At 41.0% G+C, this 24,095-nt stretch overlaps 1 protein-coding gene across 1 annotated transcript in view; it reads right to left on the reverse strand.

The window, feature by feature from the left end:
* LOC144493570 (scavenger receptor class A member 5-like) overlaps positions 1-24,095 on the reverse strand; it is a 93,537-nt gene that overhangs the window by 42,384 nt on the left and 27,058 nt on the right. The window contains exons 3-6 of the mRNA XM_078212673.1: positions 21,100-21,231; positions 5,925-6,599; positions 2,294-2,374; positions 1,158-1,262 (exon numbers count right to left, since the gene is read on the reverse strand). Of these exons, the coding sequence (XP_078068799.1) occupies positions 1,158-1,262; positions 2,294-2,374; positions 5,925-6,599; positions 21,100-21,231 (993 nt within the window). The remainder of the gene's footprint in view (positions 1-1,157; positions 1,263-2,293; positions 2,375-5,924; positions 6,600-21,099; positions 21,232-24,095) is intronic.

Genomic DNA, 24,095 nt, shown 5'->3' on the forward strand with positions numbered 1-24,095 from the left:
TAATGATGGATTGACCTGTCCCTGGTCTGATATGAAGAACTTTACAGCGAATGAATTAAAATGTTTTATTTTTCCCTATTGTAACATCAGTGTTATAATGAAAGAATGTTGACCGTACCAAGGTGAAGTGATGATTCACTATAAATCAATGACAAAGAAAACCAAACCACTTAACAAACAATAAGCACAGCACTAAATGATGTAAGTGCAAAATCTGCAAGTCCTGGGAAGATTTATGGGTCTATGAAAAACTTTCTTCCTCAAAAAAACTCAGGAAATCTGGAATGAACTTCCAGAGAAGGTAATTGAGTCAATTTGCTCTTTTAAGAAGAAGGTACATGAATATTTGTTGAGGAGAGGAATTGGGTTAAAAATATATCACCAGCAATGGGGGAAAGGAAATTCTCTTTTCTTAAAGTAGATGATCAAAAATGGTAAGGAGGTGGTGGGGGGGGGGGGGGGGGAGGGGGGGGGGGGATGATTATCAGAACCATGACAGAATAATTATACATGAACTCTTAATGGAATAGAACTTGAATAGTTTCTCACTCTCGCTTTTCCTATGTATAGTGCCTGATTCTAGTCTGCATCCTTTTGGAACACCAGCTGAAGTTGGAAATTTGTCAGTTAGGGAATATTTGAAGAGAGCTATAACACCATGGTGAACTGTAGTAATTGTAGGAGCGATGGTCTGCCACATCATGCCATCAGGTGAAGAAAGACACATTGCTTTTGCACCTTGAACCTTGAACAAATCTAAAAGCAACTATGCCTAGATTGAATGGGGGATCATCTTCAGAGTCAATAAATTCCATCAGTTCCTATATAGGAGAGAGTTTACATTGCTGACGGACCATCACCCACTCACTACCATTTTTGGGGTACACAAACCGGGTCTGCATGGGTTTCCTCCGGGGGCTCCGGTTTCTTCCCACAGTCCGAAAGATGTGCTGATTAGGTGTGTTGACCTGAACAGGCGCTGGAGTTTGGTGACTGGGGGAGTTTCACAGTAACTTAAAGCAGTGTTAATGTAAGCCTCACTTGTGACTAATAAATAAACTTTACACCACAAATAAAGTTCCATTTGTTTTTACCCAAAGTGCTCCCAAGTGTCATGTCTCCAAATACACAAAAAATATGGGAAGATAACAGCATACCCCATGATCCTTTTTGTCCCTTGACAGAAATTCCAGGTAGTCCACGCTCTCCTGGATCTCCTTTGAGTCCTTCTATTCCAGGTACTCCAGCCAGACCAGGTAAACCTAAAATGGAAAATTACAAAGAGTTACTAATATCTGGATTTCTAGCAATACAGTTAAAAGTAGATAAAATTACGAAGAGGAACATAGAAGTTCTCATATTTTGAATGCTGTAATAAAAAGATAATTAAAGTGCCACACAATAAAAGTACAAATGTACTCTCTCTCGTTCCCCAGCCCTCTTGCCTCTCCTCCACCCCTGCACTCGTGCCTAGATTCAAGTTAGAAGGCGCATGTCTGAAGTGTGCTTTGCTTAGCCCAATCTGAACCTGCCCATATGTACACTAGACCCAATTTGCCCTGGTTCATGAGTCCCTTCAAAAACCTCCATTGCCTATTTCATCTCTGGGGTGGCATGGTGGCACAATGCTGCCTCACAGTGCCAGGGACCTGAGTTTGATTCCCGGCTTGGGTCTCTGTCTGTGTGGAGTCTGCACATTCTTCCCGTGTCTGCATGAGTTTCCTCCAGGTGCTCCGGTTTCCTCCTACAGTCTGAAAGACGTGCTGGTTAGGTGCATTGACCCAAACAGGCACCAGAGTGTGGTGATTCGGGGAATTTCACAGTAATTTCATTGCAGTGTTAATGTAAGCCTTATTTGTGACTAATAAATAAACTTTAAACTATTTATTCTGTTAAAAATATATATTCAACTGACTACAAGAAATATGGGCAATTTATGAGGAAATTATAAATGATAATTTAAAAATTATTTTGTTGAAGAACTCTCATTTAACTGTTTTATTATCATTATTTATTTGGCATCACTTAAATATGGATTGACAGTTTTTAATGCTTCTTGTTTTGTGGAGGCTTTTGCTACCAGGATTTCCTTTGAAAGTACATCTGCTGTTAATTATTATTGATTGTGATAGGCAATCCTCCTCCTTGCATCTACGTTGTGGTATCAGTTGAGGAAAATTTGCCTTTGGAACAAAACTTGTTAGGCTAAAGTTTTTTGTAAAGTCATCTAAAGGAGATTCGCTCTTCAACATCATAACATTATTTTCCGCGTAGCATTTTTTATTGAACTCACCTCTCTTCCCAGTTTCGCCAGGAAGTCCAGGAATTCCCTCCAAACCTTCATCGCCTTTGTCACCTTTTGGCCCAGGAGGCCCTAAAATGTTGAATAGTTAGTAAAGCAATTGAAGTGCAGTTAGTCAACCTCTGTAGGTAATTCTATTTCATTAGAAAATGCAATAAGTTTAGACCTGATCAGTTGTTTCAAAGATCACTGTTCATCCACCTTTTTGCTATTTATTGTGTTCTCAGATTCTACATATATATTATAATTTGCTGAAAATTCATGTCTTAACACATGAAAATCCCAATAAAATACATTCTGCAGGGCTCCACAGCACCAGTGATGCCACGCATGCAACCAGCATATGTTGGGTTATCAGAGGCATGTTTTCACCCGTGACCAGTTTAAGAAAAAAATGTAACTTACTTTCTCTGCTGCTTTGTTCTGATCATTTTAAATGGTCTTATCCAAATTCTGAATATTGCTGGCAGCATTGAGGAAACTGTGATGTTGCACAGAGACCAATAAGGCACCTTTTATCACCGTCAGTAACTTTCATTCATCTCACCATCGAACCATATCCATATCTCTGCAAATCCTCCCTGCATTATCTGGTGTTGAAGCTTTTAGTAATGTAATTGAATACTTTCCTTCCCATAACCAACACATAAGCCACCAGCTAATCTACTCATTCATGCTTTATTACAGATATTATTCATGGCATTCATGGTGGAATCCTGCAGAGGTACACTTCAGATTTCAAATGAACTGTTTCCCAGTTGCAGAGATCACTTTACTACTTAACTTTGGCATTCTCCTTAAACTTTTCTGAGTTTGGTTCGTTGCCATGTTTGTGGTTTCTAGAGAATGGCGAGCTTTCAGGCCTCAATGTCAGAAAATGTAACTATACTACAAGTAGAGCACTTGTACTTGGCTGTGTTTGTGACTTAATCAGACACAGAGGGACAATGTATGAAAGAGTAAGTACAATATGTGGAAACAAGCATGGCTCGGTTAAGGTCATGTGCCATGAGCATGTAACCACAAACCAAAGATTAAAATTCTTTCTACTTATTAAAGACTTTCAAACTTCTTTTTGTGTTTATGTTGGTCTGGAACAGTACAATGTAGAGCAGGGTATATAATGACTGTAGAGTTCAATTTAAGGCTTAGGAATATAGGAACAGTAGTAGGGCATTCAATCCCTCGAGCCCGGTTCACTTTTCGATAAGACCATGGCTGATCTGTGGCCTAACTCCATGTACCTGCCCTAGATTCATATCCTTTGATACTCCTGCTCAATAAAACATTGTCTATCTCAGACTTCAACGTGACAATTGAACCAGCATCCACTGCTGTTTGAGGAAGAGTTCCAAACCTCCACCACTCTCTGTGTCTGGAAGTGTTTTCTAACATCTCTCCTGAATGGCTTGGCCCTAATTTTTAGATTATGGTCGCTGGTTCTAGAGGCTTCAACTCATGGAAACAGCTTATCCTTATCCACCCTGTCCTTCCCTGTAAATATTTTGTAGACTTCTGTCAGATCACCCCTCAACCTTCTGAATTTGAGAGAATAAAGGCCTAATTTGTCTAATCTCTCCTCGTAAATTAACCCCTGAAGTCCATATAAATACATATTACATATAAAGTATTATTCTTGCTCACTGAGCAGCTGAACTTAAAATTGTGCTGAAGGAAGTCAAGCAATAGGTTGCCTGCCCACCTTTCTTATCAGTTATGGTGAGTACTTGAGGAGGCCCAAGATGGAAAAAGGGCTTAATCTCCCTTTAACATAAAAGGGAGAATTGCATTCAACAGCAACATAACAATAAATGCATGTGTTGTAAAGTGAAACAAAATATGGTCCAACTTGGCTTATTTAAAATGCTTAGTAGTGATCTTTGATGAAATTATTCAATGCCCCTGACATTGGTTGAATCTACACCCATAGCCACACCACGAGCACTAAATTGTCCGATGTGGTGTGTTAGAAGTGTGATGTTCTGCACATTTGTTAGGGAAGAATAAGAGTTGTCCAGTGCCTGAAAACAACATTAGGCCATTTACAAATAAGGGATCTAATGCTTATTTGAGAATCTCAACTGAACAGAACTCAAGAGATATGGGACTGCATTTTATGGGGTGCCATATTCTCTGCCTCACCCTGACTAAACAGTCATTAGAGAACCTACCTACCAAAATAAATCAGCTGTAGCCATTTTACGCTGGAAGCAGCATTGTCTTAGAGTGAGACTTCCACCCCCCATTTGAAGAGGATGTCCTGTCTTAGAGAGCCGCTAATCTGATGGGCTAGCAGCTCTGTAGTTCCAGCAACACCAGGTTTGAGCAGCGGCCACTTTTGGGATTACAAGGCAGTCCTTGAAGAACAGGAGGCTATAGAGACAGACTTCATGGTATGTCGGGGTACTGTTGGGGACTGCCTGGCAGACCTCAGCAAGGAGGTGATTGTGGTGAGGGGCCGGTTTTGAAAGACCAGGGAGGAGGGATAAAAAGGGTATAATCTTGGTTGGGGTGCCTCTGATGAGCACAGGGGACCCTCAAAGGAGGTTTCCCCTCACACTTGCCTAACAACAAAATGCAGAGAAAAGGCTGCCAGGTTACCCACCTGATGTGAGCCTCCTCATGCCATGGGTAAAATAGCTGCAAAGGAAAATGAAGCATGGTAGGCCGGAGCAGGGGAGGTGGGGGGGGGGGGGGGGGGGGGGGGAGATGGGGGGTGTGGTGGGGTGGCTAAAATCCAGTTCACAGCTACATGTGGCTTGATAGCAATTCATAAAGGGACAGTTGGAGGTCATTGTCAAAATGATAGGCTTCTTGAAAATATTAACCTGAGTGCTTCTCCAATGCTGAACTCCACTGGCACCATTCACTTGACCACTTCTGCCTGCCCTACCTTCCCACCTTCTTAGCCCTCTGCCAATTGTTTACCGCCCCTATTAACCCCCTCGCTCCTGATTTCTCTCCCTCTCACCAATTGCTTTTATGCTCCAATTGTTTCCCCTCTCCTGATCATCTCCTACCTTTGTACAATCCTTTGTCCCCTGCCTCCTGATCACCTGCTCTCCCTCCCACTCACCTCCCTAGGCACTGAGACTGATGACCTAGCAGCTGAAAATACAACCCCAATACTGAAAAGTTGCCTGTGTCCAAGTCTTCAGGCTCTCCTAGGGTAAACCTCGAACCTACCCTTATGATGTAGATATTGTTCTCTATACCAGTTCAAACGAGCTGCCAGCACAAACCAATTTATTAGCCAATATTTGCTTTGGATAATTTGATCTCCTTACAAGACAAGCTTATGCCTGTCTCCAGCATTTGGTCATTGCCAAGTATAGGTAGCATTAAATCCATAAAGATCTTCTTCATAGTCTTGCAACATGTGTTCTTAAAGGTCTAATATTCAGTAAAAAAGATGTCAGCCTTGCACAAAATAAATTAGGAGAAAGCAAAATAAAAAAATATGCTTCAGGGAATAAATAATGAAGATAAATTGAAATTATCCTTCAAATTACTCTTATCTTTCGCCGTACCTATAACTTACCTTCCATTAGGAGTATTATTAAAATGGAAACATAAAAGGGTAAAAAATATCAAAGTGACTAAAATGAAAAAGTTCTCATACCCTGCACTAAGGTCAGATTTTTCAGGGTAACTGAGTGTTCCCAGTCTTTCAGTTTCAGGTCCTCTGTGACATTGTTGAGTACAGCTACCTCATCTTTCAGCTGTTTCTCCATGTTTTGCTGAACGGCTTTCAAGATCTTTGCATCTTCTGACACATTTGCTAATTGTATTTGAAGACGCAGTAGATTTGTGTGGTGGATGCTAATGTCCTCCGTGATGGTGCTGTTGACTACATTCAGTGTCCAATGTGCCTCCTTTATCTGCCTACTCAGATTTCCTACATTTGATGTTATTTGTTTCAAGTTTGTTTGCTGGTGTTGGAGTGTACCCTGTGCACTGTTTAAACCTGTCGACAAATTGTATATCTCTTGTCTGTTTGTTGAAGTAAACTGTTGTAAGTCATCTTCTAAATCATTCACAGATGCATTAATGTCATCCATGCGTGCCTCAAAGCTCTGTAACTTGTTTTCCAGTTTCTGAACAGACTGACTCAGTTGAAAAAATAGGATTGAGTGATTTCGGAAGAGCTCATGCAGTTTGAAAATATTATCCATGACATCTTCCTTGGGTGCCTTCTGCTCCATTGTTTGACGCATGTCTTTGAAGCCTTCGCCTAAGTTTGTAACATTCTCTGACAATATTTTCCAATCAGCAGATGGACGTTGATATCTGGGAACTGAAAAATATTAAAACAAGTGTTGTAAAAACATACTGCTACTACTTCTTACACTTCTTGAACAATTTTTTCTTCAAGCACCTGGCAAAAGCGAGCAATTTGCAATTCTTTGTATATCAATTAATTTATTACTCAATTCAGAATTAAAATTTGTATATTTTATATGAAGTAGTAACGCTTCTAGATGTGTTGCTTTCTCCAAAAGATTCACTAAATTTATTGTGCTGGTCATTGAAAGCTTGATAATTGGTGACACATTATGCTTGGATGGGGAATTTAATATCATTGTTTGATGTATTGAATGGGAAATATGTTTGGATAAAGTAGACTTGTACCCATGTATGCCTTTAGTTGCTTCTCTTTAGAAACTGGCCATCATGCCTTTCTGCAAACCTGCAATGGCCAATTTAAAGGAAGATTTTTTTCTTCTGCAAGCAACTTAATGCCTTTTTCATTCCGTCTCTTTTAAAGTGGTGATTTCTACTGGGATGCAGTGCCACTGGCCTTAGAGACCCTCTGGCACTTCATCCATGTGACTATTCTTCAAGGGTGGACCTAGAAATCAACATCAGATGAGCACTTGAATGTCAGAATCACACAGCCAACATTACTGTCTTCAGATGTCCAAGCATTCAGGGACATTGGATGCAATTAGATAGCATTAAGAAGAGAGAAGTACATTGTTTTTCTTTTTGGACACAAGTTCACAGACAAATTTGAGCTGGTGAGGGTGGTATTGAAAATAACCTTTGATAGGAGTATGACATAGATTTAATGTTTCAGCAATGTGTTTTAAACTGTGCCCATTTATTTTGCTATGAACCCTTTCATGTTACTGGTAAAGGACAATTTTACCCTTCACTTTTGGCTGAAATCATCTAACTGAACATAAAATCATCAGTGGACCTTTTTAATTTTGTGGTTAAATATTTTTCTCACTAAATCACAAGAAAAGCTTAATTCCAAATTATCCTTTTCTCTTTTAAAACACTTGGCTATCAAATGATGCTCCTACAAATCATAATTATTTCTGTACAGATAAAGGCCAATCAGCCCATGGGGCAGAATCTTAAGAGAACAGAGTCACATAAAGGTCAGAAATGAAGTTGTAATTGAACCAGGTTTTGCTTTGTAACTTAGCCACCACATTAGCATCCTACATCCAGGTTCCCTGACTTCCCACAGCGGCGGGTGTGATGAAAGGAGGGATTTCTAATTGAAGGGACTCTGATATGGGTCAGATTGGCTGAGGTGAAAATTCCTAAGGCTTCACAGTACAGCGTACTCTTGTTATGGACTAACTGATGTTTTATGTAATTCTACATAACCACTCTGCTCATACATTTTGTGCCTCAGCTACTGAAGGGAATTCTCCTGTATACCTTCTTAAGCAGTCTATTGCTTTCTTCCACACTGTCAACAACATGGTCAATTTTGTTTCATCTGAAAACTTCTTAACTATACCCCTATATCTAAGTTTAGATCATTGATATATAATACAACAAAAGCAAGGGACCCAATACTGAAACCCTATTGGAAACAGCTATCCAGACACAAAAACACCTTTCTGTCCCTGAGCCAATTTTGGATCCATCTTGCCACCGACCCTTGGATCTTTTGGGATTTTAAGTGGGTTTTAAGTGAAAAACCTACTAAAATCGATATAGATTACATCAAATGCACTGCCCTCATTTACCCTCCTCGTTGCCTCCTCAAAAAATTCAATTCAGTCAGTTAGACACAAAATCTGATCATGAAATTGTGAAAATTCATCATCCTGAGCTGGATTTTGGTTGGAGGCCCAGGTTCCGGTGGTGATAGGGTCATGTGGTTGGCAGAATTGGATTGGTGGTGGCTGACTAATTAACTATCTGAAAGCTCTGAGTCCATCCAATTAACGAGTTGGGGCAGGATGCAATATAATGCAAATAAGATGCATTTTTTTCTTTTTATTTATTTTCTAATCTAATTTCACAAAAATCAATCTGCATACGTTTGCATTTTTTTCTTTTTATCTCTCTCCAAATGCAATGACATTTTCAAACTTTGAAACGCTCATATATAAAAAAACAGAAAATTCTGGAAATACTCACTATGTCAACTTCTTTGGAGTGTTGAACAGAGTTACCACTTCAGGTTGCCAGAACGTGACCAGAAATGTTAACTCAATTTTCTCACTCTGCAGGTGCTGGCCCACCTGCTGTGCGTTTCCAGAATTTTCTGCTTTCATTTCTGATTTCCAGCAACCACAGTATTATGCTTTTGCTTGAGAAAATATATTATTATGCTGCACAATAATCTATTACTGTAAGGCATAAAACTTTCTTCATCTGGGCAATACCCATTTACCAATACATAGATCAGGTAAAAGAAGTATGACCCATTATAACTGGTTTCCACATCTTTTACAGTGTCCTGGTATTATCATGGCTTTGAGATAGGATGGGTATGGTTCGTTCTGCAGGCCTCAAGACTTCGCAGAGACAAGAGGTAGTTGGTATATTAAGTTGATCTTTTTCTACACCCTAGATATGACTTTAACACTACATTCTGCACTCTCTCATTTCCTTCTCCCTATGTAGTCTATGAACAGTATGCTTCATCTGTAGAGCGTGCAAGAAACAATACTTTTGTATACCGATACATGTGACAACAATAAATCAAATCAAATTTTCCCTGCCTCATGCCCCTATTTCCGTCTCTCATGTTTATTGGACACTTATTTTTTGCAAGTCCCAAAAAGAAGAGACTTGAGGTCAATGCTGGGGCTTCTTGGAATGTGCAACCTGCAAAAATTCTAGGGGCAGCCGAGGGAAAAAAAGGTTCTTGTAGCCAGAATTACAATCGTTATTATCAGCAATGGCAACAGCAACAATAGTTTACATTTATGTAGAATCTTTAACTTAATCAAATATCCTGAATGGCAACAACATTTTTATTTGGGCAAGAGGTTACCATTTTGGATTGATGACCTATTGTCTGAATGCGAGCTGAAATGTTCATTCTGTTTTTCTCTCCACAGATGCTGCTTCACCCGAGCATTTCTAATGTTTTCTGTTTTCATTTTCCATTTCCAGCAACTACAGTATTTCAATTTTGCATGAGAAAATACATTATTATGCTGAACAAAGATCCAGTACAATGAGGCATAAAATTATATGGGGTTAATTTTCTTAACATGGGACATGCCCATTTGCAGATCCTGTACTTCTGCCCCAGGTCTGTCTTTCCACCACTGTTTAACTAAGCATGTTTCTGATTTGTCACTCCTGTTGTAACCACTTTAGTTATTTTAATATTCCCTTAAGCTGGAGCATCTATATCACTGTTTGTGGCCTGAACTGTGAGCCCATTTTTTATCCTTAAAGTATTATTTTTAGTAATATTTCTTACATGAATACATGAATAGGGTGGTAATAGAGGGATATGGTCCCCGTAAGGGTAGGGGGGCTTTAGTTCAGTTGGGCAGCATGGTCGGTGCAGGCTTGGAGGGCCGAAGGGCCTGTTCCTGTGCTGTAATTTTCTTTGTTCTTTGTTCTTTTCCTGCCACCCCATTTATAAGTTTAAAGAATAATAAAGAGTAAATTGATTGGCAAGTGGATTCTGATTGCTGGTGGAGTTGCCATGGAGAACATACCAGGAAACTGTTAACTGCCAAGCCTCTGTTCAAATTCAAAGCAGGCACCTCAGCTTTGATTGGCCAAAGCATTGCCATGAGGAATGAACCAGGGAATGGCTGTCCCCCAAGGTCTTGTTTAACTGAAAAACCGCAATGCACAACCATACTCCTTCTGCTTCCAAAGGTCAAGGTTCATGGGTGAACCCCACATAAGTGAGCCAGACTGATGATCTTAAATTGGTTAAAAGTGTAATTCTTAGCACAATCATGATTGTTTAGCAAGTTCTGTCCAATCATGGAATCACATCTAATGTTGGACAGTCTAGGTGAGATTCTCCCATGGACCTGCTGGCAGGTTGATTGAGGCGGGGGTGGGGGGTCGGTGGGTGGAATTTGGTGGGAGACTGGAATTTTGTGGGAGACTGAAAAACAATTTTGCGCCAGTGTGAATTTCTTGCGCTGATGCCTGCCATGGCGGATCATGAAACCTGCCGGACGTTGACATGAAACTGAGTTGCATCCAGCCAATGGGCTGCAGATGAAGGCTTAGACGGAATTTCTCCCCCCCCCCCCCTCCTCCTCCCCCCACTTCCGATTCTCCACAATGCCAATAGGAAAACATGTCGATCCAGAGCATGTCTGTTGGGACTCACCCAACCAATGCCCCAAGTTGCCTCAGGATGGAGGCCGCTAACAACTCTGGACACTGGAACACCACAGCAATGGGTGGGGGCAGCATCTATCAGGTGGATCCTTCAGCTTCAGTGTCATCGGGGATGTCCAACTTCCAGCCTCAGAGATTTCCTGGAGATCCATCTTCTTTTTCAGGAAGCCCATCTTCTTTCTCTAACGGTGGATCAGCGATGTTGGGTGTCTTTTCAATTTGGCACCCAGATATGCTGCCAGGACGTGTTTCAGCATGCATGCCCTGCAACGGATACAGCACAAACACTCAAGGTGCATAATTAATTAGGTTGTGGCCAAAAGATATGGTGTCGTTTCCCATTGGCCTCCACAATGGGCGGCACGGTAGCACAGTGGTTAGCACTGCTGCTTCACAGCTCCAGGGTCCCGGGTTCAATTCCCGGCTCGGGTCACTGTCTGTGTGGAGTTTGCACATTCTCCTTGTGTCTGCGTGGGTTTCCTCCGGGTGCTCCAGTTTCCTCCCACAGTCCAAAGATGTGCGGGTTAGGTTGATTGGCCAGGTTAAAAAAAAAAATTGCCCCTTAGAGTCCTGAGATGTGTAGGTTAGAGGGATTAGCGGGTAAATATGTGGGGATAGGGCCTGGGTGGGATTGTGGTCGGTGCAGACTCGATGGGCCGAATGGCCTCCTTCTGCACTGTAGGGTTTCTATGATTCTATGATGAATGGGAAACAAATCTGCGTTCCTGCCCCTGCCACAGGACCTAGTCCCAGATGGGAAAATTCCACACTATTTTTGAGTTTTGCAAGCACAGACTGTTATGGTCTGTACTTTATCTGTTGCAAATAGCTGAAGGGATGTACTATTTAATACAATCCCATAGTCATTGGTAATGCGAATCAGCAAAATAATCTTAAAAACGGTCATTTTTATTCTTCAAAAAATTGACAAGAAACACCGGCTGGAATGGTATGGCCATTTACGCCGGCAGGATTTTCCCATCATGCTACAGTGAATGGAGATTTGGCTGGGCACCAAATTATCTGACTTTGCTGCAGTGGGAACGTGGCGTGAATGGCCAGTAAAATCGCGCTCACCAACTTTCAAAACATGTAGCAACCATTCCTGAACTGCTGAGTGTATGGAACTGGAACAGAGGGTGACTATGTTACCATTATGTTAGCAAAGTTTTGCCTTCTTTAATATAAAAATAATGATCTTCGTCAGTCACAAAGCTAGACGTTTGAAAGAACTGCAAGACAGCTGAAGTAAGTCGTCTTTTCAGCATATTTAAGAGAAGAGAATATTCCTTTTTCCTCTGAGGCAAGAGTTGTGTGGTTTTGCTTCATGTTGATGACAATGCTGACACATTCCAACTGGGTTAGAAATTCTTACCAGCTCTATGAAAGCTTATTGGCATAATGTTTTTTCCAGCTGCACTCATCCACTAAAGGGATTCTGGAAAATGGCAGCTAAATATTTAAGAACATAGGAATTTTAAGGAACAGGATAAGGCCGTTACACACAAGCCCATCCCTTCTGGAGTGATGGGAAAGGCAGGTCAAATTACCTAATGAGAACAAGGGAAGCACCAGCCTTTAAAAATTAAGAAATGACATATCAAACAGAATCACTTTGGGTGATAACAGAGCAATGCAGAAAATATCAAGTTCTGGTGAATCTCACTTCTCTGTGGCTTTAACACTCCTTTATGCTGGGGCTCATTATAATCTTATTGGGCTGCTTTGTCTTGGATGGTGTCAAGCTTCTTGAGTGTTATTGGAGCTGCACTGGAGGCAAGTGAAGAGTATTCCATCACATTCCTGACTTGTGTCTTGTAGATAGTGGACAGGCTTTGGGGAGTCAGGAGGTACATTACGCACCACGGAATTCCCAGCCACGTATGCGCTCTTGTAGCCACAATATTTATATGGCAACTCCAGTTAGATTTCTGCTCAATGGTAATGCATAGGATGTTGTTGGAGGGGATTCAACATATATTCTGAATTATTGGAGCTGGTCATTACCTGGAATTTGTGTGGCACTAATGCTACTCGCCGTTTATGAACCAAAGACTGAATGTTGTTCATATGGACATGGACTACATCGGTATCTGAACCGTGAGTGCTACTGGACATTCTGCAATTATCAGTGAATATCCTTCTTCTGATTAAAATTCTTACAGCACTGCATCCTGGTCCTCAGAGCTCAAATCATGGCACTGGTCTCCGTGGCTTTCTCCTAATCCTCTGAATGTGTGTCTGGAGTTCCTCTTGATCCCCAGCAGATACAGGACATCTCTCCTCCTTTCTGCCTCCTCCACCATGACCTCCAGTGCAGCATCGGAAAATCTTGGGACCCACTCTGCTGTGTTTTTGAGCCATTCCTCAATGATACCCAGGTCAGATTTACTTCCTGCCCGACTGGATATTTGCCAGCACTTGCTGCAGCCACAGTGTGCTTCCACTTTAACAGGTGCAGGCTACTTTAGGAAGTGCAGGTTAGATTTAATCAGTGCTAACAAGTTACGATTTTGGGTCCCCTGCTGATGTGTGCAACTAATGTCTGGTTAGCCTGGTTAGTGTGGCTGCATGCAGAAATCATTCAAATGAGCATAACTTTGATGTGCTGCATTCTATTGAATGGGCACAGGTTAACCACTCATCACGATCCCAGTGTCCACTTGTTGGTCTATCCAATTCCGGTCACAAGGAATTTTAGAGTACAGAGAAGGGTTAATATATGGCCTATCATGCTTGTGCAGTTTTCTGAAAGGACTTGTTCCTTTCCCTTTCTTCATACCGTGAATTCTCTAATTTGTGATACATTCCCACCTAAATGCTGAATTTATGAGTTTTTTCATGTTGGGTGGAATTCTCACATCTAGGACTAGGTACTACGACAGGATGGGGCGGGGAAGAGTTTTGCGCTGCAGAAGCTGGCAAGAACCCACACCAGATCTTCGGCCCTTATCTTATTAATTATGCATCCAGGGGTTTAGCTCTGCAATCCTGAGTGGGACGGTTGGATTGCACGTGTTCCGCTGTCATTTCTGGGTGTCATATTGAAAAGGCACCCAACATCATTAACAAAGAAGGTGGACCAGGAACACGCTTAGACTGGAGGTTGGACCTCCTTGATGACACTGAAGCTGAAAGACCCACCACTCACTGCTGTGGTGCTCCAGAGTCCAGGGTCATTGGTGGCCTCTATCCTGAACTCCAGAGGCAAAATCAGGCATGGTTCAGGTGAGTCTTGTCTTCTACACGCCACATTCTTCCAGATGTGTTCCTGACCGACGTATCTTCCACTGGTATCACAGAGAATTGGGCACAGGGGGATGATTCTGGTCAGGCCTTCTTCGGCGACCCATTAGCAGGATGCACAGGGGTTTCACACCAGCCACCAGTGGCTTCCAGATCTGCCATGGTGGGCACCAGCAGAAGATCCCGTCGGAAATTCACACCGGCATAAAACCGATTGATACACTCCCGCCGAATTCTCCCCCTGGCCGCCATTGAACCTGCTGGCAGGGGCTTGGGAGAATTCCACCCGTAGTTTATTTTTGAATGAGCTAGTTAGAAGTTTCAATTTTGCATGGAATATTTTCAGTTGGTTTGCCTGTATGGGTTACAGAATCAAAGTTCTTCAGTGAGATTCTAATTTCCCACTGAATGCTGGTTTAACCACTAAGGATCACTTCATGCCAGCCAGTGCTGATTTGATTTATGATTCAAGAAAGCTATGACTCATTTTTCATAGCTGAGCCAGATGCAACCAATTTTCCATCGCTGAAAAATATTGCTTGGTCGAGAAAAGCAACAAATTGCATGTCACAAGTGATATGAGTGTAATATTTTTTGGGATTCAACAAACTTGTCTAATGAACTTCATATGTGAAGGCATCAGAGAGAGTGCAGAAAAGCTTCACAAGAATGGTCCTAGCAATGAGGAACTTCAGTAATGTAGTTAGATTGGAGAAGATGAAACTTGGAGAGAAGAAGATTGAGAGGAGATTTGATAGAAGTATTCAAAATCATGAGAAGTCTGGACAAAGTAGATAGAGAGTAGGTATTTCCGTTGGCGGAACGTTCGAGGTAAGCAGAAGGCACAGATTTAAGGTATTGCCATTGGCAAAAGAAGCAATGGTGACATGAGGAGAAACATTTTCATGCAGCAAGTGGTTAGGATCGGGAACGCGCTGCCTGACATTGTGATGGAAACAGGTTCAAGTAAGGCATTCAGATGGAATTGGATTGTTATCTGAAAAGGAAGAATGCGCAGGAATATGGGGAGAAGTCGGGGTCGTGATACTAGGTAAATTGCTCCTACGGAGACCTGGCACAGACACGACAGGCTGAATGGCCTCCTGTTGTAACCGTCCTGTGATTCTGTATAGAGGCATATGACTGAATTTTAACACACAGAAATCAGTGGGCTTGGTTTGTGGTGAATGTTAAAATTTTAAAAATCTGAAATCCATCTCCAACCCACACACTTCCTGATTTAGTAATGGCCGGGCAAGAGGTGGATAAACCTACTCAAAGGAGGTGGTTTGGGGCTGGACTGTTTGTAACTTGCAATGTATTTGATTACACTATTAGTGCATCTCCACTGCTGTCCATCTGGTGGGGCGGGGTGGGGACCTACCTGTTTCCATTCTTATCTATCTAATCATAGGTAGAGAATTACCTGTGATAGCTTCTCTACCTACTCCCATGTAATTAGTTACCTTTGGTATCCCGCAAGGGTCTCTCCCCTCCCCTCCAATTCATCTACGTACTACCCCTCGGCAACATCATTGAAAACACACAGTCAGTTTTCATGTTTTGTTATCATTCATTCAAAGGATTTGGACGTCGCTGGCTAAGCCAGCATTTATTACCCATCCCAAATTGCCCTTGAGAAGGTGGTGGCAAGCTGCCTTTTTGAACTGCTGTAGTCCATGTGGTGTAGGAGCACCTGAAGTGCTGTTAGGAGGAGTGTTTTGGGATTTTGATCCAATGATAATGAAGGACCGGCGATATATTTCCTAGTCACTTTGATGTGTGACTTGAAGGAGAAATTGCATGTGGTCATGTTGCCATGCAACTGCTGTCCCTGTCCTTCTCTGTATTACAAGTCTTGGGTTTGAAAAGTGCTGTCCAAGAAGGCTTGGTTACTTGCTGAAGTGCATCTTGTACATGGGACACATTGCTGCCACTGTGCATTGGTGGTGGATTGACTGAATGTTTATGGTGGTAGTTGGGATGCCAGTCAAGTAGGTTGATTTATCCTGGCTGGTGTCAAGCTTCCTGTGTATTATGGGAACTGCAGTCATCCAGGCAAGTGAAGAGTATTCCATTAGACTCCTGATTTGTAGATGGTTGACAAGCTTTGCATAATCAGGAGATAAGTTTCTCTCTGAAGGATTCCCAGCCTCTTGTCTGTTCTGTAGCCAAAATATTTATATGGCTAGTCCAGTTCAGTTTCTGGTCAATGGTAACCCCCAGGATGTTGAGAATGTAGGATTCAGCGATGGTAATGTAATTGAGGGGAGATGGTTAGTTTCTATCTTGTTGGAGATTATCGTTGCCTGGCACTGTGTGGCCCGAATGTTACTTGCCACTTATCAGCCCAAGCCTGAGTATTGTCAAGGTCTTGCTGTATATGGATACAGACTGCTTCAGTATCTGAGGAGTTGTGAATGGTGCTGAACATTGTGCAATCATCAGCGACCATTCCCACTTCTGACCTGGAGGGAAGGTCATTGATGAAAGAGCTGGACATCGTTTAGCCTAGGGCAATACCCCGAGGGACTCCTGTAGTGATGTTCTCGGACTGAGATGATTGACCTCCAATAACCATAATCATCTTCCTTTGTGCTAGGAATGACTCCAACCAGTGGAGCATTTTTCCACAGATTCCCATTGACTTCAACTTTGCTAGGGTTCCTTGATGCTATACCAGGTCAAATGCTGACATGATCTCCAAAACAGTCACTCTTCACTCACCTCTCGAGTTCAGCTCTTTTGTCCATGTTTTGACCAAGGCTGTAATGAGGTCAGGAGCAGAGTGACCCCAGAGGAACCCAAACTAAGTGTCAGTTAACAGGTTATTGATGAATAAATGCTGCTTGATGTACACTGATAATAAACAGCGTTATTTCATCACCACCTCTTTCGACCTTGCCACTATCTCTAAATTATCAGACTGCCTGTCCAATATTGGACAGACGTTTCTTCCAATTAAACAAGGAGAGACCAAAGCCTTTGTCTTTGTGGTCCCCGCCACAAACTCCTCTCCCTTGCCACCAACTCTATCTCTCTCCCTGGGATTGTCTCCAATTGGAAACTCGGTGTCATATTTAACCCCAAGAAGAGTTTCCATCTAAATGTCTGCACCATTACTAAGATCATCCATTTCCACCTTCATAATATGCCCAAATCCAGTCTTGCCTCAGCTTATCTGTTGCTTCTTATGTGGCTTGGTGTTATATCTTGTTTTATAATGTCCCTGTGAAGTTCCTTGGCCCTGCTTGTATTAAAACTGCGATATCAATGTAAGTTGTTATTGGTAACAATAGTGTAGTGGCCTCATCTTGTGCCAAAATTTTAAAGCCAATTTAGACACTAAGTCACAAAGATATATTGGGACAGAGATGAGATGAAGAGGTAGGTTTGAAGGACTATCTGAAAGGAGGAAAGTGAGGATAGAGAGGCAGTGAGGTTTAGGGAGGGAATTCCAAAGACAATAAAAATTTGCAATTATGAAAGGGGAATCCTAGAAAGGAATTAAATAAGTGCTTTTCAAACTTTCTATAAGTTCAAAGGAGATCATTTTCTCCTGTTGAAGTTGATTCACTTTGCACCCCTCACCTGCAAACCGTGTGGAGTTCCAAAGAAAGAAAATTGCTGGGACAGGTTAATTTTGGTACCTCACCAACTCCTGCATTTAGCTGTTAAAAACTGAAAACTCATTCCAGTTTGACATATTTTGGATGGTTGATTCAGGGTATGAGTTGTTGATTTCTGGGTCACAACCTCTTGAATGTTTTATGTTGTGTACAGTTTTCACTATGGGGAATAATATAATGGTAACTGCCCAAGATTGAACTCGAGTTGCGGACTTTGGTGCCAGCTCATTTTCAATGATTAAAATAAGCTGACAACATAGTGCTGAAAGAAATAGTGAGAATTGTCAGCAATAATCATATTCCACATTCACCTCCACCCTAGAAATTTGAGTGTATAATTGTGGCTCAGTTTTTACACTGACAATCAGTGAGGAGCATTGCATTATCATTCTGAACAATATATTATCAAATTAACTGTAATAATACAAGACATTTATCTGATCATACACCCAATGCTTGCTATCTGCCCTCAAGTCAGCACCTTCTTCAGGAAAACACAATACTCTGGCCACCAATATCAAAAAAACAAAGGTAGTTTTAAAGGATTTATATTTGTATTGGTAAATATTAGAAATAAGGTATAGTTTTAAGTGTGTTTAATTTAATGGTTCTGTGCCTGGAAGGGTAAACCTATAGTTTATGCTGGACAAAGGTGTTTGCATATGTGGGGTTGGTGCAGTTCCAACTGTGTCCCTATTGGGCTTAGAGAGGGTTCTGGCGCAAAAAGTAAATGGAAGTAAGTCATTGCTTAGCAAGAAGGGCCACTTCCCAGAGGGAAGGCATTTCCCTTGTTCTTAGTATTTAGCTGAATTTGTTGGCAATTGGAGACAGGACATTGGGGAATGAATGTCTCTCAACTCTGCTAGGAGCAGCTGGACAGGACAAGGGAGTTGCAAAGCTTCATAAGGAAAAAAATACAGTCCAGATAACCAGGGAATTGGGACAGAAAGAATGCATTAAGATGACTGAAGTCATGAAAACAGAGACCAAGGTATTGTTCTGAAGAATTCAAGAGAAGTAAACAAAATATTCTGAGTTAAAGAGACAATTGCAGTAACCAGATTTAAGGTGGGATAGCAGATTTCAGAGGTAAATTAAACATTTGATGCCATTTTATTGGTGTCTGGGAATTGAGAGTTAAAGTAATAATGGACAGTTTGTACAGCAGTCAAGACAAAAGAAATCCTGAAAGGATGGCATTGTGGTATACTAGTTAGCACTGCTACCTCACAGTATCAGGGTTCGATTCCGGCCTTGGGTAACTGTCTATATTGAGTTTGCACGTTCTACCTGTGACTCCATGGGTTTCCTTTGGATGCTCCAGTTTCCTCCCACAGTCCAAAGATGTGCAGGTTGGATTTGCCATGTTAAATTACCCCTTAGTGTCCAAAGATGTGTTTGTTAGGTGAATTAGCCATGGTAAATGCTCAGGGTTATGGGGATAGGACAGGGGACTCGTGTACTTTTGGGGAGTGGTCAGTTTTATAAAACCTTAATTTGTATGTTTCAAAAGCGGGAAAGTGTGATTAAAACTCTGATTGGTACACACATTTTGGGCTAAATAAATTTTCCATGATTCCATTTGTTTTGGAGAATCATTGCTTTAAAAGAAATGAACAGCTTTTTTCACTGCCTGCATTATGTCAAGGCGTTTTGTTCTGTCATTTCATGTTACTCATACACAATGGTTGATTACACAGATGAAGATAATGTAAATGGCTGATTTACCTATCTTATACTTTAAATATTGGTAGCAAATGGAGAAATAAAGCTTGATTGGGTAACTGTTTGCCTATAAAAGCTGAGTTGAAAATGTCAAAAGGAAATGAGTGATATTCATGATCAAAAAATGAGACCTACTGCAATACATTTGTCATAATTATTTTTAAGGGTGCATTAATAACTGGGATTTTAAACCAAGGTAAGTGGCAGCTTGTATGTTAGAGACATAAACAAAACTAACAATGCTGGCGGATTTTATGAAAATCAGAAGCACAAGACATTGCTTCAGATTTTGTATTTCTGCCAATTCAAACTGGAACAGAACAAGAGTCAAAGTTAATGCAACTGGCAAACGTTAATGGAACGGGAATATTTTTATGAGCCTAGGTTACCTTTGATACTGGCTAAAACCGTGATAAAAGTAAATGAGAACTTCAGGAAGCTTGGCTGGTGCTGATTATGATCATTGGCCTCTGTGTCCAAGTTGCTGTTGGTGAACCTAAGTTGCACTGCAAACCGAAGGATCCCACCAGTGGGAGGGTGGAACTTCAAATGCACACAGCCTCGTAAAAAAATGCAACTCTCCACTATAAACATAGTGTGGGATGACAAACAAATAAATACCAGCTGTTTCCTCACTAAGATAGCTTGTCTTGCTTTGAAACCTCCTCTTTTGTTATTACACAATAGATAACAGTCTCAAAAATGCATTGTACAATGCAAAATTGGGCAGACCGGAACTACACAGCTGGTTATTACGTTTCCTCTGGATTTCAGTGGTGAAACAGTATACCTTTGCATAGGTAGAAGCTATTACCTTGGTAACTAATCCTTAGTTGTAGCATGGCTTCTTTGTTGACATCAAAAGGGTCACAAATAAGTGTATAAAGTTCTCAGTATGTCCAATGTACAACAAAGGATTTTAAAATGGGGTTTTGCACTGGAGTGTGGTTACGCTACACCAAGCATGTACCACTAATGACATGAGACTACCACAATTTTTGTTTCAGTGGGTGCGATCTTACCGACTATTCATGCCATGCTCCCACTGCAGTGAGGTTGGAGAATTTGGCGCCCAGCCAAATCTCCGTTCAGTGCAGCAGGATGGGAAAATCCTGGCAGCATGAATGGCCATAACATTCTGGCTAGTGTATTTGGTAGTCAGATGCCCAATCTGATTCTCATGTTATACTGCCAGCTTTGTTTTGCCATGTATTCAAGACCATTGTACATCAGTAACCATATAACAACAGCCTCAGATAATTTACTAAGTGAATACTAAGTATTGACATCAAGGTTTTTATAAAGTACACAGTACCACATATGAGGCATTTTAATTACTTATTATGTACAATAGACTATTAACCTTTATCTTTTAAAAAATGTGTCACATTGTTAAACTTACTCTGTATTTCACTCCTAATTAATATTTACACATTCTCGTTTATGTTTATACATTATAAATATTTCAAAAATGGCAGTCTTGCATCAATAAAGCAATCCATGTTCTATGAAAAAGTGGGGGAAATTCTGATCAACTGGTAAGTTGGTCACGGAGTTTTTAAAGAACTATTCAATGTCTGTTTAAAATATTTGCCACATGAAAATGGGATGTGTTACCTGCAACAATGACAATTCCAACACAAATGAGGAAAACAAGAAGATACAGGACTGCTATCGCACACTTGATCCTTGCCATTGAGTTCCAGTGGTGGCAAAAACTGCTTGCTGTCCCTCGCCTTCCAGCTGGTCCTTATGTAAATGAAATCAACAGTTAGTGGTTGTTCCTTTCCTCACTTGCCACAACCGGTTTCTATTAGCAGGTGACACTTACCAAAGATACTGCATACATCCTGTTAACAGTGTAAAATTATCTACATAAAAAATCCTTCACAACACCACCATTACAGAGTGAATGCTAAACATGTGGTTCTCTGATTGAAGCCTCTTTACCAATGGAGTGTGGCAGTGAATTGTTATCTGTAAGGATCCATGGCCATTCTTTCTTCACATTGTGAGAATATATATATAAATGAAAAATATATTCATTTAAATTTACAGTAGGTATAAGAAACGACATTTTAATTTAAAAAAATATTTTGAGTCTAATTATTTAAAGTTAATCATTACAGTCGGTAGACTTTAAATGGAGGTTTCTCAATTCTCTCTGTAACTCTGCCTAAGATTAGTGAAAACTCAGGAATGAGGATAGGGCCTCTGAACAATCAACAAGGTCATCTATGTGTGGATCAACAAGAGATGGGTGAGATCCTAAATGAATATTTATCATCAGTATTTACTGTTGAGAAAAACATGGATGTTAAGGAACTTGGGGAAATAAAGTGATGTCTTGAAGAGTATACATATTAAAGAGAAAGAGGCGCATCAAGGTAGATAAATCCCTGGGACCTGATGAAGTGTATCCCAGGACACTGTGGGAGGCTATGGAGGAAATTGCGAGTCCCCTAGCAGAGATATTTGAATCATCGATAGTCACGGGTGAGGTGCCTGAGGATTGGAAGGTGGCAAATGTTGTGCCTTTGTTTAAAAAGGGCTGCAGGGAAAAGCCTGGGAATTACAGGCCAGTGAGCCTCACATCTGTGGTGGGTAAGTTGTTGGAAGGTATTTGGAGAGACAAGATCTACAGGCATTTAGAGACGCAAGGACTGAATTGGGGCAGTCAGCATGGCTTTGTGAGTGGAAAATCTTGTCTCACAAATTTGATTGAGTTTTTTGAAGAGGTAACCAAGAAGGTAGATGAGGGCAGTGCAGTTGATGTTGTCTACATGGACTTTAGCAAGGCCTTTGACAAGGTACGGCATGATAGGTTGTTGCATAAGGTTAAATCTCACGGGATCCAGGGTGAGGTATCTAAATGGATACAAAATTGGCTTGATGACAGAAGCCAGAGGGTGGTTGTAAAGGGTTTTTTTCCAAACTGGAGGCTTGTGAGCAACGGTGTGCCTCAGGCATCAGTGCTGAGTCCACTGTTATTTGTCATTTATATTAATGATTTGGATGAGAATATAGGAGGCATGGTTAGTAAGTTTGTAGATGACACCAAGATTGGTAGCATAGTGGACAGTGAAGAAAGTTATCTCTGAATGGAACGGGATCTTGATCAATTGGGCCAGTGGGCTGGCAAATGGCAGATGGAGTTTAATTTAGATAAATGCAAGGTGATGCATTTTGGTAGATTGAACCAGGGCAGAACTTACTCAACTAATGGTAGGGCGTTGGGGAGAGTTACAGAACAAAGAGATCGAGGGGTACATGTTCATAGCTCCTTGAAAGTCGAGTCACAGGTGGACAGAGTGGTGAAGAAGGCATTCAGCATACTTGGTTTCATTGGTCAGAACATTGAATACAGGAGTTGGAACGTCTTGTTGAAGTTGTACAAGACATTGGTAAGGCCACACTTGGAATACTGTGTACAGTTCTGGTCACCCTATTATAGAAAATATGTTATTAAACTAGAAAGAGTGCAGAAAAGATTTACTAGGATGCTACTGGGACTTGATAGGTCTGAGTTAAAAGGAGAGGCTGGATAGACTCGGACTTTTTTCTCTGGAGCGTAGAAGGCTGAGGGGTGATCTTATAGAGGTCTATAAAATAATGAGGGGCACAGATCAGCTAGATAGTCAATATCTTTTCCCAAAGGTAGTGGAGTCTAAAACTAGAGGGCATAAGTTTAAGGTGAGAGATACAAAAGTGTCCAGAGGGGCAATTTCTTCATACAGACGGTAGTGAGTGTCTGGAACAAGCTGCCAGAGGTAGTAGTAGAGGCGGGTACAATTTTGTCTTTTAAAAAGCATTTAGAGAGTTACATGGGTAAGGTGGGTATACAGGGATATGGGCCAAATGCGGGCAATTGGGACTAGCTTAGGGGTTTTAAAAAAAAGGTGGCATGGACAAGTTGGGCCGAAGGGCCTGTTTCCATGCTGTAAACCTCTATGACTCTATAACTCTATGATGGTGTAAAGAGCTGTTTATGCCATTTCTCTAGTAGTTTTTTCTGAACTTGCAACAAAGTTACATACCCAGACAATTAGGGCAACCCATGTGCAAACAAATGATGAATATGCTATTAGACATTCACTTTTACTAAAAGGACAGTACATTTTCCATAGCCCTCATGTGCACCAAATTGCAGCATTTTGAGATCCACCATTAGTTGAGAAATGACAGACCACATAAGAAAGGAGTTAGAAAAAGTATGCAGTCACATCCAATCTGCACTTCTGTCTATAATTCTTGAAATTGGTCATAAACAGTTACACTAGTATCAGAATTATGTTCTCCGACTGGAATTAGAGAGAAGGAAAGGATTTGCATTTACATAACACCTTGCACGGCCTCAGGTCATCTCAAAGCATTTTGCATCCAATGAAATTCTGATCACTATTTTTATGTAAGAATCATGTCACCCAATATATGCAAATGAAAACACAGAGGCCAGGAACACACTGTGAAAATGCTGTAGAGACTCTTCATACGATTCACCTTTTCAATAGTGTACTCCTGACAATTTAAAGATGTCTTTGCACTAAAAAATATTAATTATCCAATAAATTGTATTAAATTGCAATTAAATAATGTGGGAAAAAGTAATTCAA

Source organism: Mustelus asterias, chromosome 5 (genome assembly GCF_964213995.1).
Source record: "Mustelus asterias chromosome 5, sMusAst1.hap1.1, whole genome shotgun sequence".
NCBI lineage: Eukaryota > Metazoa > Chordata > Chondrichthyes > Carcharhiniformes > Triakidae > Mustelus > Mustelus asterias.